This window comes from Myotis yumanensis, unplaced genomic scaffold, assembly GCF_028538775.1.
Source record: "Myotis yumanensis isolate MYYU_CA2020_CCGP unplaced genomic scaffold, mMyoYum1.0.hap1 SCAF_5, whole genome shotgun sequence".
Taxonomy (NCBI): domain Eukaryota; kingdom Metazoa; phylum Chordata; class Mammalia; order Chiroptera; family Vespertilionidae; genus Myotis; species Myotis yumanensis.
Genome location: NW_027223756.1, coordinates 52,913,934 through 52,935,209, shown reverse-complemented (window position 1 = coordinate 52,935,209; position 21,276 = coordinate 52,913,934). Strand labels below are relative to the sequence as shown.

At 37.8% G+C, this 21,276-nt stretch overlaps 1 protein-coding gene across 1 annotated transcript in view; it reads right to left on the bottom strand.

Annotated features, from left to right (window-relative positions):
• Positions 1 to 21,276, bottom strand: part of EDNRA (endothelin receptor type A) — a 47,401-nt gene that overhangs the window by 13,168 nt on the left and 12,957 nt on the right. The window contains exon 3 of the mRNA XM_070415275.1: positions 2,794 to 2,921. Coding sequence (XP_070271376.1) covers positions 2,794 to 2,921 — 128 coding nt within the window. The remainder of the gene's footprint in view (positions 1 to 2,793; positions 2,922 to 21,276) is intronic.

Here is a 21,276-nt window from a genome sequence, read left to right as displayed (position 1 = left end):
AGGGAGAGGGAGAGAGAGGGAAACATTAATGTGCAAGGGAAACATCGGTTACTTCCCATTTGCACCATCTGACCAGGGATCGAACCGGCAACTTGGATATGTGCCTTTACTGGCAATCCAGCCCTCAACCTTTTGGTGCATGGGACAACACTCCAACCAACTGAGCCACACCATCCAGGGCAGTGTGTCTATGTTTCTTAAGTGGGGAGGGGTAGAGGGGGGAAATTGGATGATAGAAGAGGTAGTGAAAGCTGCTGGTACTTGTAATGGTAATATCTTAATTCTCTTTATATATTACAAAATAACAACATTAGAAATCTTATCTATGAAGTGCAGCTAGATATCCTTAAGTGAATAGTGACCATAGATAGTCCATCATTTTCTCTTTTCTTCTACCCTCAAAATATGATTACAGTGGACCTCTACCGGGTGGCAGTTTTAGTAAATAGAGAGTATTTCTGGTAAATGTCAAAGAATGACTATATCACTTTCATTATGGTCCTGAGCTAGAATATATAAAAATGACTTAAAGATACACTGATTTCTAATCTTTAGTATTTATAGTCTAATAGAAAGAACAGTTTTTATAGAAGCATAGAATATAAATGTAACTGAACAATTATGTCAATTAAAAAACAAATTGGCATTAATAAATTGTGTTTACCTTTTTCTTACTTTAATATTTTTGTGATAATAATCACATTTAAATGTTACGTTTAAAGAAAGATTGGTTTATGGTCTTTGATCTCATGTGATGGTCTGCTGCTAACTACTTTCAGACTTAGTACTAAGAAATGACCTGTGATGTAGTATGGTATTTTTGTGGCTTCATTCTTGAAATTTTTGTTGCTGTTGTAATGGAAAGGAAACACTCTCCTTTTTATAGCTTCATGAGATAGAGCCAGAAGGCTATAAAACAGATCAAGGCATTGGAGACAGGTACACATGGGTTTGTAGGATATGCAACTTAATGTGGAAGATTAGTCAGGAAAGCCAGGCAACTTACAAGCTACCCATATCTACCAAGATGAGTCCCATCACTTATATTCAGTGTTCTATCTCACTATATCTTTAAGGTACAAATCTGTGAAAACACAGCTTCTGGGAATTATGCTATCTTGTTCTTCACTGTAGATTAGAGTCTATAGTTTTGATATGCGCAATGATGCCACATGGGATATATACAGCACAATTTTCTGGAGAAATGTTTTGCAAAAGATTTTTAGGGTAAATAGTTTAGGGTGCAGTATAATCTCTAAAAAAGTCCAGATGAGTTCAGAATGGAATAAAATACAGCTATGCAAAGAGACCAAGAAAATCCTTTTACGATACGGCCAAGATTGCATTTTTAAATTTATGGTTATTTTCAGTAGGATAAAGATTGCTATTTATTTTGCTACTCATTTCTGTTTACTTTTCTTTGTTGCCCTATTAGACTGGTAGCCTGAAGTTCAGTAAAAAAGGAATGGAGACTGAATGTCTATATCCTGAGGCTCTCAATGAGTTATACTAATATCTATTTCTTCTCTCCTCCTCTCAGATCAGTTATCAGGAAAGGTGACTTAAATAAAATACTTTAAAATACTCTCTTAAGGGAGTAAGAAAACCAGATGTCTTAGGCAGGATTGGAGATAGAAAGTGGTTTAAATGTAGTCAACATGTACTTATAATGAATATATTCAAAGACTAGCTTCATTTTATAATGTGACATGAGTCCCAGAATATGACATGTCTATAATCCAATGTAAATTAAATATTTAAAAACAAATAGAAGTAATTTTTAGTGTCTATCTTAGTAAATTATTCATAATCAGGCTGCTCCATCATTAACACACACGACTGAGAACTAGAATATTTTCCATTTGTCATCATAGTTGTCTTGATAAAATCTCTATGAAATGAGAAAACAACCATAAGAGCAATTAGAAACAATTGTGATGATGGAGGTGGGGAAAGTTGTGGAAAATAAGAAATGCTTGGATCCAAGATAGCAGCAGGGTAGGTGGATGTTACACTCACCCCCTCCCAGGACCAGACTGGAATTACAACTAAAATGTAGAGCAATTAACCTGAATAACCAATTGAAGGCTAGCTTAGGAGAAGTCTTACAACCAAGTCTTAGTAAAATATAGGGTGTCTGCCAAAAATGTTTACACACTTTGAATAATTATTATTAATAATAATTATTAATTCTAATGGGTGAAATCTGAAAAGAAAGAAACATTAATTGAGTTATCAACTGTTAAGTGTGTATACATTTTTTGGGGACATCCTGTAGATGCTTGAAATTATTTTTTCTGTCTTAAAAAACACACACACAAATATTAAGAACATTGATACAGAACTGATAATTTGTAATTGAATGTTTAGTTAATTTTTTTCCACGCATGGTGGGGATGGTATGGGTGAGGCAAACCAATACCAGAAATAGGAATCTATGCCCTATTACTGAATCAGAAGGCAAACCTTCAGTAGGATTTTGTTTTCTAGAAGAGCTGTTCAATCTCTACTCCTTTTAATATGCTTTTTAATTAGAATTTTTGTTGCCATTAGACTGCCAAATGAATATAAATGACAAAATGCTCTAGATGCAAATTGCCTAAGCCAAAGATGACTAATAATCAGTAAATGTGAAAAGCAATTCTAAACAGTAGAGTAAGACTGTTAATATTTTAATTCACATGAAATAACAACTATCCAGGCACCAACTCTCAATGCTTCTTGACTTCCCTTCTTATGATAAAAATGCTTTTCTAAATCCAACAAAAGAGTAAAGGGAAAGAACCACATTACCTGTCAACACTGAGAGCACAGAGATTGAGGACGGTGATCCCCACTGAAGACTTCTGCAAAAAGGGGAACAGCTTGCATAGAAATATGCCAAAGTCATTGTGATCAAAAGGCCAGCGCCCAGCCAACAGCTGAAAAAAAGGAGACAAAGTAGTAAGAAATGGCAGAGCTGGCATGGAGTACATGGACACATACTTCTAATTATCTTCCAAACTTCTACATTTTATTATTCATTATGCTTTCCAGTTAGCATGGTAATAACAGAGTGTTCTTCTTCTCCTTTTTTCATGTTTTAAAGACTCAGCAATCTGGAAAAGTTTGGAAAATGATAAATATAATAACAGAAGAGATAAATCTTTGATCTTACATATAATAGTCGTAACAATTACTTTTAAAGAGTTGCAAAAGTGTGGGGCTTGGATGATAGCTTAACAGAGAAGCAAGGCAGTCATCTCTTATCAGTTCTTCCTAAACCATAAGTAAAGCAAATCATCTTCAGCTAGTGGAATTGGGAGATAATATTGTCTCCTGACAAGCAGCCAAAGTTTTGAATGCAAGGTTATGAAGAATACTGGGAAAATGAAGTGGTTTAAGATTTTCTGACTTTGTCAGCTGGTTAACACCCAAAGCCATTTGGAACTTACCCTCTGTGCTCGAGGAGCTGACTGCTTCAGTATGTGTGTCATAAGCGGCCTTTCTTTATTAAAACTCAAACTTGCCTTTATCATACAGAGAAAAGTGTGGGTTCTGTGATCTGTTTGTAGCATTTGTGGAAAAATCTATTTTTTCATGTTGACAATTTAAAGTCTTTGTTGGTATGAAAGGATGGACCCCCTCTAGTGGCTGTGGTAAGTAGCAAGAACATGAAGTCCCTGGAGTTGCTGATATTCTTTTAATTGGGGTATTGCACAAGGAGAAGAATAGTTCAGCTACCTAAGAGGGGGAAGTCTTTGCTGAATATATGATGCATTTTCAAGAGTAAAAATGGTATTAATTTCTTTTCCAAATTTTGCTTAGTGACTCAGAATTTAAACTTTCTTCACTCAGTAGGAAACACTACCCTACTAACTAGATACATTTGTCTTTTTTTCTTTGCAAAGTACCGATTGCCATAGTAACTCTTAAGTTAAGTTTCGAATTTCTGTTCTACCATTTCTAAAACATTATGTGAGGTTTAATTTCATGGTCAATGTGGTCATTAATGGGAGTCCATTGAAAGAGGGTGGGAAACCAGTATCCCATAAATACAAAATCAGAACCTATGCATTTTGAGAATTTAGTAACAAAAGCTCTCTAAAATTCTATTTTTTATGGCTAAGATCCTATATTGACTTAATTTTAGAAGTTATCTTTAGTCTTTTAATATATTTCCCTTTCTTCTGAATAGTTTTCTAAAAGGACCTTTGTCTTTATTCCAGTCCTGCCTCTAGTCTCTTCTTCCTCTTACTCGAACTAGTCTTCGTTGGTGTCTTCTCAGAATTTCTACATAAACTTTTGTCCAAGGATAACTGATAGGCTCTTCACAAAAACACTTCCCTAAACTCTGACATTTTTCATGAAGCTAACAATTATACCATTGCTGATTGCTGGTTATTAATGCTTGATGCATGCAAAGGCAAAACACCATTTCTGGGATGAATCACCCCTATAAAGGAAAAAAAACACCTGAAAGCTCCTTTTTATAGAGTTAGGTATTTTATCCCAAAAATGTAATTCTCCATTAAAGACTACAGAGATATAATTTAAATGTGTAGGGGTTGTCATAGGATATGCTTTGGAATAGTTGAACTGTTATGTTATTATTGGTTCATTCCCAGAGGCAGAGGATCCTGAAATCCACTTGAATGGATTTCCCAATAAAAACATCCAATAATGAGAGAAAAAAGGATGTTTCTTGCTCATCTAGGGAGACTCTGAAATCCTGTGAAGGTCTTAGTGACATGTGCTAAGAAAAATGGTGCAGAAAAATCCACAACTGAGCATGTATTGTTTTGGGCCAATCTCAGTTGAATTTTTTCCTTTTTCGTGCTTGCTTAAAATTTTAACTAGGGCTAGGTGTAAAGGAAGGACTGAGAGAACGATATGGTTTTGGTGAGCCCAAAAATATTATAGAATTGTATTTCTTTGACACAAATAAGTGTTTGTTATTTTTGTTGTTATTTTTCTTTTCTCCAGGAGTGAGCATTGATTCTTTTGGGGAAGTATGGACAAAGGGAAATGAAAGAACTCATTGAAGGAAAAGGTTAGATACAATCACAGTGTAGACTTCCCCAACCTAAATCTGCCCCATTCTGAAAGATGTATGGATAGTAACTGTTCCAATGCAGTCAGGGGGAAATTAAGCCCCTGCCTGGAGGCAACTTCTTCCCTTTCTGGTTAAATGTGGCTTCTTCAAAGAGGCTCTCCTTAACTACCCCAATCTCAAATCACATAGGACCTGCTTGTTATTTTGATTCATGGAACCATTGTTGGGGTAATTTTACATTTAAAGCCTCCTTTCTGCTCATTCTGTTTTAGCAATAGAACATATACAAAAGGAAGAGGCATCAAAGAGGCATGGGGTGCAGCTCACCCATTTTTCTCTTATTAGAAGAGGCATTTTGGAACTTCTGAAAGACTACAGGGAGCATGTACTTTCTTTTATATACCAGTATGTAAAATTGAAAATAAAAAATTTTAAATGGTAAAAATAAGCTGTATAAAAGTATAACGAAAAGCATGTTTCCCTTCCAATGAAGGCCCCTAAACTTCCTGCCCAAAGGCAGCCACTATTAACTGTGTTTTCTTCTGGAAATCTTCCTAAGTACATACAGGTATATGCCTTTCATAAAAACAAGTGGAACTGTATGAAAAACAATACTTATAACAGTCTTTTATGATCCTTTTTCCTAAAGTACTTTCCTGGGAGGCCTAATCGAAAGGTTTTAATTTTTAAAAGCACAATGATGAAACAATTTAGACTAGGATAGAAAAAGATAAGCAACTGCTTAGGATAAATTAGATTATGGCAAAAGAATTAGTTGGTTTCATAAAATGTGAACAAGCTACTACCAATTGGTTCACAGAGTTAATCTGGCACCTTGGAGCAGTCAATTCTTATTTTTACTATAAAAGGGCCTATAATTTCCAAGCATATAACATAGGTCTTAGTATTACCAATTTTGCCCTGAAAACACATTCATCTTGTAATTTATTTTCTATTTAAAACTTATTTCTCAGTCCCTCAGAGTAGCATTTCCACTCTTATTGTTGAAAAAAACAATCACCTACAACTGTTTTTTGAGAAATTGGGAAAATACTGTTCTACTTCAGACCCAGGTTGAAGAGGGCAGGTCACAAACTATTTTCTTGGAGACCTATCACTTTGGTCTGGGATGGGACTGCTCAGCCTATAAGAGGTGCAGAGCAGGCACTTGGAGATGATGCACATCCTAAGGTCTAAAATGTATACCGTGCCCTCCCCTTCTTGGGATCACAGAGGAACACCACAGAGCACTCACTGAGGCAGCAGAAGGCCGCCTGCGGAGAACAGATTTACCGAAGGACACTTGCCTTGGTTCTTACATAGGGGATTTTCCTACAGTTGAAATATAAAGTCCCTGATCATCACCTGAAAACTAAAATACTACTAAATGGCACAAATTAATATAGAAATGGGTGATTTGGATTGTGTCAAAATCAACATCATAAAATTGACAGGCTGAATTTTTTAAGCCTGTCAAAACAGATTTACAGAAGGACTTATATCACATGATACACTGATAAGCATCCTGTTTTTAGAAGGACTAGGTCTGAAAGCAGGATGTCCACTATTATATTTAGCACAAAGCAATAAGCTACTTGGTTGGGAATTTTTAGATAAGAGCAAAGTACCTGTTTATGTCAGTTTTCTGGAACACACCCAACAGCCAGAAAGTCAGCAAAGATGTAAGGAGCCAATGGTTGATGTGAAATTTACACCCTAAAGCCTGTATACTTGACTCCTGGGCAAAGTGCCAGAGTCTTCACTGCACGTTGATTTAGTCTAACTTTACACCCAGTGCTATAAAGTTTACCTTTTCTTGTTCTTTAGTCCATTGCACATCCAAAGCTGCTCATTAAAAGGAACCTTCCAGAGTGACAGTTCCTAGCCGTGGCTGTACATTAGCATGATTGAGGGAGCATTTAAAAATCCCAGTGCTTGGACCATGGCCCTCGATTAGTGCTTCTCATCTTTGGCCCCCAGGGGACATTTGGTAATGTCTGGAGACATTTATTACAACTGGTGGTGGGGGAGAGGGAGGCTACTAACATCTATTGGGTAGAGGTCAGTGATGCTGTTAAACATTTTGCAATGCACAGGACAGGCCCGCCAACACATAATAATCCAGCCCAAAATGTCAGTAGTGATGTGGTTGAAAACCATATTGTAGATCAATTAAATCAGAATCTTTGGGGTTGGGACAAAAGCCTCAGTAGTTTTTAAAGTTCCCAGGTGACTCCAGTGTGTGGCCAAGGCTGAGAATCATTGCTTTAGCACAGTGGTTCTCAAGCTTTAGCCCAGGGTTTTTAAGCTTTAGCAGCATGAGAATCATGAGGATCATCTAGAGGACTCATTAAACCAGATTGCTAGGCCCTAACCCCAGAGTTCTGAGGTGGAGCCTGAGAATTTGCATTTCTCTCTCTCTCACACACACCAAAAGAAGGTACAGGTGACCTAACCCTAATGTTGCAGTCTAATGTCTCAGGCCTCACCAGTGTAACACTACAAAATAAGGCCGTTCTTTCCCAAATTCAACATAGATTATGAACTCATAAGATTTAGGTGCAAGTACAGATTTACCTGTTACTAATTGTGTGACCTTGGACAAGCCATTTTCCCACTGTAAGTCTCATTCCTGTATTTGTTATTGGGATGGTTCTCATATCTGCCACATGATTGATGAGCATTTGGGAGGCTCAAAATGCTCATGAAAGAATTCTGCAAACTGAATGTATACCACACAAATGTTAGATATTTTGAACTGCTATGATTTATAATCATAAACTGAAATGTACCATTTATGCATGACCTAATGATAAAAAGATAATATAAATGAATTTCCCCCTCTTTATCCATTCCAGATGGTAATATCCCTTGCCAATTAATGTTGTTACTTGGACATTATTTTTCAGATCGGCATAACATCCTAATAATGAGATAAATGAAACCAGTGGCACATTTTTCTTTGTGTTTATTTTCCCTCCACCCTGTCTGGTGAGGCTGAGGGATTTTCTTCCTCCCGACCGTCTCACTCCACCCATCCTAGACAGGAATGAGAGATTTATGAGTACAGTCTGTAATAGCTGAAAACCTGAAAGTAAATAAAAGGTTCTCTTCCCCTCAACATGAATTATTGTAGGGTCACTTGGAATTGGACATGATGGACCAGATGCCAATCTTAAAACAAGTGGGGTTCGAGGTTTTCTTTTTTTGCTGGGGCCAGGGCTGGGATGTAGAAGTTGGTACATCATCAAAACAAAAACATCTTCCAACAGCACAGACTGAGATCATTATAAGCCTGTGACACCCAGGACAGGCCTTAATAATGAGAATATGCTCGATGGGTGTTGCAAATTTAAAATCAAATACAATAAAATAAATAAACCACTGGGTGTTACTGAGAATAGATTTTGATCTTCCATTATGCTTTAATTGCTTCAGGATTGAGGACTAGAGCATTCATAGAAATAAATAAAACCTGTGGCTGCTACCCTATTCACACTCTTTCCTGCGATAGACTCCTCTTGCCTCCTGACCAGCCCAAGCAGTTAGAGTGGATGACAAATGCAGAGCAGAACAGGAACTCCACAAGTGTTCCCAGCTCTGGCACGAGGTGCCCAGGGACCCGGGGATCCATTTTCATTGATGCGAGTGGCCTGGCTTACTAGTTGTGCGGGCCATGAAGCTTGACTCCCTGGGTCAGACAGAAAGCTCTGCCATGTTCCTGACCCTGTGACCTTGGTATGTTGGTGAACCTCACTGCTTCTCAGCTTCCTCCTCTAGAAAATGAAACAGAGATGGTAGCTACCTCAGAGGATTACTGCGGGCAACAGAAGAGACAATCCATAGAAAGGGCTTAGGTGAAGTAAGTATCTGGAAATTTGAGCTATTTGCACAGCCCATGGTTATCAGTCTCTACTTTTTAAAGTTATTTTTGATTTCAAAAAAGGGAGAGGAAAAGAGAGAGAGAGAGAGAAACATTAATAATGAGAGAGAATCACTGATCAGCTGTCCTCCCTCCCCCCACTGGGGATTGAGCCAGAACCCGGGCCTATGCCCTGACTAGGAATCAAATTGTGACCTCCTGCTTCATAGGTCAATGCTCAACCACTGAGCCATGTTGGCTGGGCTATCAGTCTTTACTTTTTGTCCTGTTTTCCAATGAGGTTGTGAAAGAGGATCATTCAGGTCACCATGCAGGGTGATGACAGACCACAGAAGCATAAAAGCCCCCATTCTCAAGGAAATTGCTACCTAGAAGATAAGCACCAATGACAGTTCCTAAGGAAGCTGTATAACAGTATTCTGCGGGGGTGGGGGGGTGGGGGTACAACAGAAGGAGAAGGTGGTGTGGCACATGACAAAGAGCCCAGGTTCTGGAGCCTGCTGCTTTGTGCCGTGGCATGACTTTGGCAAGTTAACTGTGCCTCAGTGAAAACTGGAGATAAATAGAGAACCCGAGTCATGTGGGTGATGTGAGTATGAAATGAACTCCTGGCCCATCACAGATCAGATCATAAAGGTTAGTTCCTGTAAGAGATGGTTCCTGTTACTCCGCACTTACTTTGAAAACATGAAACTGTTGCTATTATTTGCTACCCATATTGTTCACTGTTGAATATTCACTGTTTCAGTTTTGCTGAAGTCCTAACTTTTAGAATCTGAAACACATAGATGTTAATAATAACCAGGAGGAAGGGAGGAAAAAAAAGAGGAAAAATACTTTTTTTTATTGCTTAAAGTATTACCAAGAGTATTACATATGTCTCCTTCCCGCCTACTTGACAATCCCCCAGCCTGCCCTACCCCCCAGTGGAGGAAAAATACTTTTTAAAGTCAGAGTTCCAGAGTCATGAAGGTTTTATTCCTTAGAGGAAAGATGATTCACCCAAGATATGGGATTATTATCCCCAACAATCTCAGTCATCTGAAGGCTGGGATGACAAGGAAATTTCTCATTTTGATCACTGCTGTAAGGATGCCGTTCTGGATGCAAAGTCTTGAGACTTCTATTTATTTTACATTCATAAAACCAAAGGATCATTGGATGGAGGAGAATTAAACTTTGCTAAAGTAGAAAAACTAGAAATACTCAATATAAAAATTATACAGGTTAGTTCCAAATGTACATCTCAGTGCTTTAAAATTTCATTCGTAACAGAGAGAAGATTTATGTTGGAAAGAATGAATCTGGCTTTTCCTGAATGGAGAAAAGATTTCACACATATGTCATGAGTGGAGCCTTATGTTTTCTTGAAACAGTGCAAGCATAATTATGGAAAATAAGTGCTCTGACCTGGACACACAAGAAGGCCCGCCATCTAATGAAAAAGTTTTATTGTTTATTTTAATTAGGAGTCTCATGGTAGTACATGCTAGTACTCATCTGAAAGAACCATGCAGGCAAAACCAAAGTAGAATTAAACAAAACAAACTAGCAGCAATCCCTACATAGAGATTTAGGTAGTAGCCCCAAAAACTTACCAGGAAGGTGGTGATAAGTAGGAAAAAGGGAAAACAAATGGCATATTTGAAAGCAGGCAGCTTAATTAATGTAAACAATCTTAAGATCTGGAGTTAATTCTTCATTATAAAGTATGTCATGTGGTCATGATTACCCTATGTATAGATGGAAACAATGACAGAACAAAGATGTGGTATGCAGCATGAAGAAAATGATACCATATGTGACTTTCTTGGGGGAAAAAAGAATGCAATTGATGCTGAAGCTGATGTGTTGCAGTAAATAAGGTTGAGGTAATTTTGAATGTTTAATAACAGAAACTCATTAGAAAATAAACAATTCCCAATAGCTGAGGCATAAAGTGAAATGGGAAGACATACTCAAGATGTCTGAGTTACCAGTCATGTTATGATGCGTCACATAATAACGAGTGCATTTCAACAATGCATCCGTTAACGTTTTAGAAGCCTTAGTTGTCTTCTAGAAAAATGCTATGTGTGGTCTAGAGAGTTATTAAAACTACAAAAGTTTTATTTAATGTGAAGGGGGAAGGATGGGACATACTGAAGGGAAAGTTAGAAATTGTGGCTTCCAGCTCTAACCCTATTGAAAATCTTTGGGCTTTGGTTCCCTCCTCTGCCAAATAAGAAATGTCGGGGTAGAACTAGATTATTTTTAAGTTCTCTGCTAGCTCTTATATTGCCTGATTTTTTTCACATCAGAATTCCAGTATGTAACTGGTTTCTCTGAAACTGTTATTAACTCCATTTATCCCTAACCTAACCTAACCTAACCTAACCACAATCCTTCCCTTCATTTTTTATGGTTAATTTTAATTTTCCCATTTTTCTGTTATTCTTCCCATTATTAAGTGTTTTAGTCCCTTTTGCCTTTTCTTTTACCCCAAAGGATTAAGGATGTCAGAACCTGAGGAATCCCACAGACTGAAGCCTTAAGACTATTTATTTACTTTGAATGTAGGAATAGTATTTTAGTACTCTCCAGGGAAAAAGCTAAAATATATAGTAAACTTGCTCTATGTGCCATAAGCATCATATTTTAAATATTATCTTAACGATATGTAAAATGCAGGAAAAAATAGTAGCTAAGTGGCTAGTTTACCTTCCAGTCAAGGGTCTATTATAAATAATAATGTAAAATTAAGGCTTTTAAAATAGTTTTGAAAATTAGTTTGATACTGCTTTATGTCTTATTTATGGTCATTTGGAAATGAGATAACATTAACTGTACTAGTAAAGAACAGTAGATTTTAACCTAGTTTTCCTTCTAGTGTTGATATTTGATAATTGCTGCACCTCAGCTGTAAGAATTTTGTTTATTTTTAGTGTTAGTAGAACAAAAAGACGTACAAACTAGGGGTCTAATGTAATTAGCCTACAGTGAGCTGGTATTCAATTAGGAACTTGAATACTCAGAGAGACTTGTACCATTTCCTTGAGATTAGAGCCAATGTTTTATTTTATTTTCATTTTTTCTTAAGGACCTGGTATGTTGTTCCACATGCAGCAATTGCCTAAGTAATGTTGACTGCCATGACCATCAACCATTTAAGCAAATGTTAACATCAGTCTGGTAAACAACATTTATCTTAAATTTTTAAAATTATAGCATTTCAGACTTGCATAGGTGCTTAGACATCATCTAGCTTTCTAAGTGTTGGCTGTAGACTCCCTGGGATCTCTGAGAACTTTCATGGGTTCTGCAAGATCAAGATATCATTAAGAGATTATTACCTTTTTTACTGGTTGACATGTGTACTGTTGGTGCAAAAGCAATGGTGGCTAAAACCGCTAGTGGCTTAGCATGAATCAACACAGTGGCACCAAACTAGTCTAATAGTCACTGTATTCTTCACCATCACACACACTCAGCAAAAAAAAAAATCGAGGGATTATGAGTAAGGGCGCGAAGTTCAGCAAGGTCACAGGATGGAAGAGCAATATGCAAACATCCATTGCATTTCTATATACAAGCAATGAAAAATTCAAAAATGAAATTAAGAGATAATTCCATTCAAAATAGCATAAAAAATAAAATACCTAGAAAAGTTTATCAAGAGAAGTGTAAGACAGGTACACTGAAAGATACAAAATATTGGAGGAAGTAAAGAAGATCTCAACAAATGTTTATGGATTGGAAGAATCAATATTGTCAAATGGAAATTTTCTCCAGATTTATCTAAAGGGTCAATACATTCCCTATTATAGTCAAGGAAATTAACAAGTTGATCTTAAAATTTACATAGAAATGTAAAGTCTTTTTTTTTTTTAATTTTTCGCTTAAAGTATTACAAAGGGTATTACATAAGTGTCCTTTTTTCCCCCCCGCCCTTGACAAGCCCCTGCCCTCCCTTACCCCCCAGTGTCTTATGTCCATTAGTTATGGTTATATGGGTGCATACAAGTCCTTCGGTTGATCTCTTACTCCCCTCCCTCCTGTCCCCCAACCCTCCCTGAAATGTAAAGTCTTAAAATAGCCCAAACCACTTTGAAAACAGAGAACAAACTATGGCTTTAAGTACCTGTTTAAAAACTTACTCAGACCCACAGTAATCAAGACAGGATGGTGTTGGCAAAACAACAAAGAGATCGGTGGAAAAGAAAAGAAAAGAAAGTTCAGAAATAAACCCTTAAGTATTTATTGTTAGTTGAGTTTTGACAAAGGTGCCAAGGCAATTCAACGAGGAAAGAATGGCCATTTTAATAAATGACATTGGAATAATTGTATATGCCTATGCAAAAAAATGAACTTAGATGCTTGCCTCACATCATACACCAATTCAAACTGATTATAGATCTAAAAGAAAGAGCTAAAAATAAAAACTGTTAAAGAAAAGATAGGAGAAATTTTGTGTAATCTTGATTTGACAAAGATTTCATAAATATGATACCAGCAACATGATCCATAAAAGAAAAGTTTGATAAATGGGATTTAATCAAAATTAAGAACTTTTGCTCTTTAAAAACACACCATTAAGAAAATGAAAAGCCAGAGTGGAAAAAATATTTGCAAATTATATATCTGATGAAGAATTTTTGTCCAAAATACCTAAAGAACCCCCACAGCCCAGCAGGCATGGCTCAGTGGTTGAGCATCGACCTGTGAACCAGGAGGTCACAGTGTGATTCCCAGTGAGAGCACATGCCCAGGTTGTGGCTTGATCCCCAGCATGGGGCATGCAGGAGGCAGCCGATCAATGATTCTCTCTCATTATTGATGGTTCTATCTCTCTCTCCCTTACCCTTCCTCTCTGAAATCAATAAAAATATATTAAAAAAAGAACCCCCACAATTGAGAAATATAAAGGCTAAAAGATTTAAATAGACAGTTCACCAAAGTAGATACACAAATAGCTAAGAACATGGAAATTAAAAATCCATAGGGGAATATCATTAAGGGAATGCAAATGAAAACCACAATGATTATTTTTAAAAAAAATATATTTTATTGATTTTTTACAGAGAGGAAGGGAGAAGGATAGAGAGTTAGAAACATCGATCAGCTGCCTCCTGCACACTCCCCACTGGGGATGTGCCCGCAACCAAGGTACATGCCCTTGACTGGAATCGAACCTGGGACCCTTGAGTCTGCAGGCCGACGCTCTATCCACTGAGCCAAACCGGTTAGGGCCAAAATGATTATTTTAATAGGGATTGCATTGAATCTATAGATTGCTTTGGATAGTATGGATATTTTAATTATGTTAATTCTACCAATCAATGAACACAGTATATTCTTCCACTTGTTCTGTTTCTTTTTTCAACATCCTGTAGTTTTCCGAGTACAGGTCTCTTACCTTCTTGGATAAGTTTATTCCTAAGTATCTTAATGTTATTATTGTTGTTGCAATGGTAAATGGGGTTGTATATTTACTTATTTATTTTGTTAATCCTCACCCGAGGATATTTTTCCATTGATTTTTAGGGAGAGTAGAAGAGAGAGGGAAAGACAGAGAGAGAAACATTGATGTGAGAGACACACATCGATTGGTTGCCTCCTGCACGAGTCCTGATTAGGTCCCAGGCTGAGAAGGAGCCTGCAACCAAGGTTCGTGCCCTTGACTGGAATCAAACCCGGGACTCTTTGGTCTGCAGGCTGATGCTCTATGCACTGAGTCAAACCAGCTAGGACGGGATTGTTTTTTGTTTTGTTTTTTTAATTTTCTCTTTCTGAGAATTCATTATTGGTGTATAAAAATGTCATCAATTTCTGGGTGTTATTTTTGTATCCTGCTACATTGCTGAATTCATTTATTAAATCTAGTAGTTTTTTGGTGGAGTCTTTAGGGTTTCCTATGTATAATATCATGTCATCTGCGAATGATGACAGTTTTACTTTCTTCTTTCCAACTTGGATGCCTTTTATGTTTTCTTCTTGTCTGATTGTTTGGCTAAGACTTCCAGTGCTAGGTTGAATAAGAGTAGTGAATGTGGGCATCCCTGTCTTGTTCCTGTTCTTAGGGAAAATGGGTTGAGTTTTTGCCCATTGAGTATATTGTTGGCTATAGGTTTGTCATATATGGCCTTTATTTTGTTGAGGTATGATCCCTTTTTTCCCACTTTGCTGAGAGTTTTTATAAAAAATGAGTATTGGATTTTGTTGAATGCCTTTCCTGTGCCTATTGATGATTATGTGATTTTTTGCCTTTCAATTTATTTATTTGATGTATCATGTTTATTGATTTGAGAATATAAGAAAATAAAATTAGTGAGAGGAACCAAGATGGCGGCATAGGTAAACACCAGAGTTTGCTGCCTCAAACAACCACTTCAAAAATACAACTAAAAGACGGAAAGGACATCATCCAGAAGCACAGGAAGGCTGACTGAGTGGAAATTCTACAACTAGAAGGAAAGAGAAAAGCATACCGAGACTCAGAGGAGGCGCAGTGCGGAAGTAAAATACTGAGGTGCGGAGTGCATGCAGAGCGGGCTGGCGGCTGAGGGCGCGGTTGTCGTTTCAATTGGGAGGGAGTCTCAGGCTCTGAGCTCCAGTTCCAGGCGAGTCTCTAGGGACCCAGACTCATACGGGAGAAGCGGGACTGTCTGGCATCGGTCAGAACCCGAGGGCAGCTTTTTCTCCAAGGGGCTTGCAGTGATTACCGGGACACTGAGAAGCAGAGCCTCTGAGGGCAAGACTGAGAGCAGCCATAACTGCTAGCCCCGCCCTGTTGATCCCATGGGACCTGCCCCGCCCAAGCCCTGCAGGGAGGCTTTTGCTGGATAGCCGCAGGCAAAGGTTAGATTAGCACCTCCCTAGAGATCCAGGAGCCAGGAAGCCCAGAGGTCAGAGTGGGACCATCCAGTTTGCAGCTCCATGGAACCATAAAAGACACACTCAGGGGGCAGACTCAGTGAGCACCAAAGCCCCATTGAAGCAAGTCTTGCCCCAGAGGGGTGTCTCCAGCACAGAAGTTCTCCCACTGCAGACACAGCTGATTCTTACAGCCAATTGGCCTGGAGGTCAATTCCTCCCAGTGATAACTACAACAATCAAGACTTAATTACAAGACTGTGCACAAAGCCCACAAGGGGGTGCACCAAGAGTGTCTACCTCAGGTAATTGGGACACTTAGCACAGAAAGGCACTCTATCAACACAGCGAAGCATAAAAAATGCCGAGACAAAGAAACAGGACAGAAATGGAGGAAAGCAAACTGCTGGATATAGAGTTCAAAACCACACTTTTAAGGTCTTTAAGGAGCTGTCTAGAAGCCGCCGATAAATTTAGTAAGGCCCTCGAAAAGACTGGTGAGACCGCCGATAAATGTAGTGAGATTCTCAAGAAATCTAGTGAGACCCTCGATGTTGTGATGAAGAACCAACTAGAAATTAAGCATACACTGACTGAAATAAAGAATATTATACAGACTCCCAACAGCAGACCAGAGGATTGCAAGAATCAAGTCAAAGATTTGAAATACGAAGAAGCGAAAAACACCCAACCGGAAAAGCAAAATGAAAAAAGAATCCAAAAATACAAAGATAGTGTAAGGAGCCTCTGGGACAGCTTCAAGCATACCAACATCCAAATTATAGGGATGCCAGAAGAAGAGAGAGAGTAAGATATTGAAAACCTATTTGAAGAAATAATGACAGAAAACTTCCCCTACCTGGTGAAAGAAATAGACTTCCAAGTTCAGGAAGCGCATAGAACCCCAAACAAAAGGAATCCAAAGAGGACCACACCAAGACACATCATCATTAAAATGCCAAGAGCAAAAGACAAAGAGAGAATCCTAAAAGCAACAAGAGAAAGAAAATCAGTTACCTACAAGGGAGTACCCATACGAATGTCAGCTGATTTCTCAACAGAAACTTTGCAGGCCAGAAGGGAGTGGCAAGAAATATTCAAAGTGATGAATACCAAGAACCTACAACCAAGATTACTTTATCCAGCAAAGCTATCATTCAGAAGTGAAGGTCAGATAAAGAGCTTCAAAGATAAGAAAAAGCTAAAGGAGTTCACCACCACCAAACCAGTATTATATGAAATGCTGAAAGGTATCCTTTAAGAAGAGGATGAAGAAGAAAAAGGTAAAGATACAAATTATGAACAACAAATACACATCTATCAACAAGTGAATCTAAAAATCAAGTGAATAAATAATCTGATGAACAGTATGAACTGGTGATTGTAATAGAATCAGGGACATAGAAAGGGAATGGACTGACTATTCTTGGGGGGGGGGCGGAAAGGGGTGTGAGGGGTGTGGGAAGAGATTGGACAATAATCGTGCACCGATGGATGAGGACAGTGGGTGGGGAGTGAGGGCGGAGGGTGGGGTGGGAACTGGGTGGAGGGGAATTATGGTGGGAAAAAAGAGGAACCAATCTAATAATCTGAACAATAAAGATTTAATTAAAAAAAAAAGAAAATAAAATTAGTGAAAACAATGGAAAGATGCAAAGAAACAAAACATTTATGACATAAATGACACCAAGACATATTTATTTTGTGAAACTAAGCTAAAAGTTCACAGTGGTCAGAGTTTTTTGTTTGTTTGTTTTATTTTGTACAGACAGTCTGCAGAATTGCTTTATTGTTTGCTTTTAAAGTTAGGTCTATTAATAAAGTTCCTTATGCAAATTGTTTTGGATTTTATGGTATCATTTCACAAAAAAGTATATTTGATATGTAAATTTTTAAAATTTGAGGATTTCTAGTTTCTTTTAAAATACCAGTTGAGCCCCAGCTGGTTTGGCTCAGTGGATAGAGCATTAGCCTGAGGACTGCAGGGTCCTGGGTTCGATTCGGGTCAAGGGCACATACTTGGGTTGCAGTCTTGATCCCCAGTGGGGGGTTGTGCAGGAGGCAGCCAATAAATGATTCTCTCTCATCCTTGATGTTTCTATCTCTCTCTCTCTCTCTGAAATAAATAAAACTATATTTTAAAAAATCAGTTGAGACATATTCTCAAATGTCATCTGTTTATGCTTTCGCATTCCCGTTTTAACTCCTGTGCAGTTATAAACCTAGGGAGGCAGGTCTAGCGATGTAACCTTTAGTTTTTTCAGTAAACTCTGATGTTTCAACCCCAACTGAAAATATGGACTAGCCATAGACACTCATTTTCTGGATCATGTCCATACTGTCCTTTCCAGTGACTAGGGGAGGACACCAGTTTGATAAAAAATGTTCCTCTGAGCAGATGTATGTGTCTAGGGCAATTGGTCCATCAAAGAACTCACTCTTTCCTTTTAGTTTATTTTTTTATTTTCTGGCTCCCTTCTGTCAGTTGGCCTCACCAACATGACAATGAGTATAGAATACAAAAATATGTTTACCAGATGTTCCAATGCAAATCTGCAAGACTTACACACCATGCATGCTATTTTCGAAGACAATCGTTGTTTCATACACATTTTCCTTATAATAGCTTACTTCTGTTTTAAATAAGTTACTAAAGAAACTGTTAGATTTATGGAGGAGAGAAAAGGGGATGACATTCATCATTGATCATTCTGAAAATATACTTCTGTACTAGAGATGCCATTTTGATAACTATGAAATTTGCCTTATGAGGTAGGTATATGGGAGAGAAGCCGAGTGGCAGCTTAGCTAATAGCATGGCCTCTGACATCAGAATGGATTCAAATCCTCGCTCTACCACTTGCTGTGTAACCTTAAATAAATCCTTAAACACCATCCTCAGTTTCTTTATTTTTGGAATTCAGGCAATACTAGTGAATCATAGGTTTGTTTTGAGGATCAAATGAGTTAGCCTGGCACAGAGTAAACACTAAGCTTTAGGTAATATTATTCTTATGTTATATATTGGTATAAATAACATTTTTAAAAATGTATTTTTACTGATTTCAGAGAGGAAGGGAGAGGAAGAGAGAGAAACATCAATGATGAGAGAGAATCATTGATTGGCTGCCTCCTGCATGCCCCCTACTGGGGATCGAGTCCGCAACCTGGCATGTGACCTTGACTGGAATCAAACCTGGGACACATCAGTCTGCAGGCTGGCGCTCTATCCACTGAACTAAACCGGTTAGGGCAGTGGTCGGCAAACTGGCCCCTTGAGTGTGGGTCTTCCACAAAATACCACGTGCGGGTGTGCACTTACAGTGCGACTGAAACTTCGTGGCCCATGCCACAGGGCCAAAGAGCTGCATGTGGCTCACAAGCCGCGGTTTGCCGACCACTGGGTTAGGGTATAAATAACATTTTAATATTGCATATTTACCCTTATTAACTCAAAAATGTTTTTTCAACATAGTAGCCATTATGTTCTTGTTAAATTTAAATGAGATCATCTAAAAGCTTCCTATCTCACCCTGGCTGTGTGGCTCAGTTGTTTGGAGCAACCTCCCGTACACCAAAAGGTTGAGGGTTTGATTTCTGGTCACGGCAGGTACTTAGGTTGGGAGTTCAACCCCCAATCAGGGCTCGTAGGGGAGGCAACCAATTGATGTTTCTCTCTCACATTAATGTTTGTCTTTCTCTCCCTTCCTCTCTTTCTCAAATCAATCAATCAATCAATCAAACAATAAATAAAAGCTTCCAGAGAAAATAGATAAAGGCTTTATAAAGATGTATTGGTAGGCTGATCATACTTCCTGGTTTATGCAGGACAGTCTTCGTTTATGCATACAGTCCAGATGTAATTACTGATAGTGTCTCCTTTTACTTTCATAAATATCCTGGATTGGACAATAACTTATATAGTCACCCTATTATTTGGCCCTATGTATTCTGCTTCCCCCATCTCCTGCCCAACCCCATATTCCTGTGACCTCTGCTCTCTCCTTCCATGTCATTGCCATGGCCTCCTTGTGTTCCTCTAGCCTCCAGGCAAGTCTCGCCCCAGAGCCTTCCCAGTTTGCTCCACTGGAGGGCTCTTACTTAGACAGTGGCATGGTTTGCCCTTCCTCTCTTTCGTTTTTATTCAACTGCCACTTTGTATTGCCACTTTTTCAGCCACCCACTCTTAGATTAATATCCTCTCCCTCCTTCTCCAGTTTACTTTTATTCTTAGCACTTATCTTACATGCTGCAGGATGTACCAAAGACATGTATACACACTTTAACAGTTGATAACTCAAATGATGTTTCTTAATTTTCAGCCAGACTAAGCTTTGAACAAAGGAAATTCATCCTAAAATGCTACTGGAAATTTGAAAACTCAATTGAGTACAAACACTGCCTTTATAATTATTTAAAGTGTATAAACATTTTTTGGGACACCGGGTATCCTCCCAAAATGTATGCACCCTTTAACAGCTGAGAACTCACTTAATTTTCACTCCTTTTTAGGTTTAGCTGATTTGAAATAATGGGTGAAGCCAGACTAAGCTTTGAACAAAGAAAATTTATCCACTAGACTTTTTTTTTATGGGGACACATAAAAGGTAAAGTTTATGGTACAAAACTGGCAACAGTTGACGAATTGAGGGCACACAAATACTGAACAAAATGATTCTTGATGTTTGTGATTCCATTGCTTCACAGTATCAGTAATGCCTGGGCCAGAATGGTCATCAGTTTGAATATAAGTGTTGACCAAAAAATTATTCATTTGTGTAGATTCTTTTAAATTTTGAAAATGAACTGTATGTTAATAAACCCTGACTTTATAATCATTCAAAGTGTATGTACATTTTTGGGGCACCATATATATGTATATTTATTTAACTAGCTTATTATCTTTTTCTTCTATGAGGGCAAGGATGCTTGTCTGGCTTCTATTTACTGCTATTTCTCCAATGACCGGTATATATTTTTTGAATGAATAAATGAAGAACATGTAGACAGGAAAGACCTGATGTGACTGAGAAATCAAATGGCCAACTAGTTTCCATCCCCATTACCTTTTAGTATAAAATTTGATCTAAAACAATAGAACTTGCATGTTTAGGATGTTCTGAGAAGCATAATTTGACTAGCTCTCCTTATTGATACTAGTCTGCAAGTAAGTTGTTTTAAAAGTTGTGATGGCAAAAATTGTCAGTAAAACTCGTAAAGATGTCTAAATTCTAAAAGGTGACCTCCAAATTACACATTAAAAAATAATATTAAGTCTTTCTGAGGGCACTCTTGATTTTTGCTTCCAGAGTCCAGGAACATTGGGGACTTCAAACTTTCCAAATTTAAATAAACATTTTATAGTATATGGCTTTATAACATTTTAATGTTTAAATTTAAAAATAAGGCTACCAAAAATTAACACCAAATGATACTTATGTTCAGTTCTATTATAGAATTAACTATTAATTTTATAACATAGGAAAGTTTTCCCAAGAAAAACTAG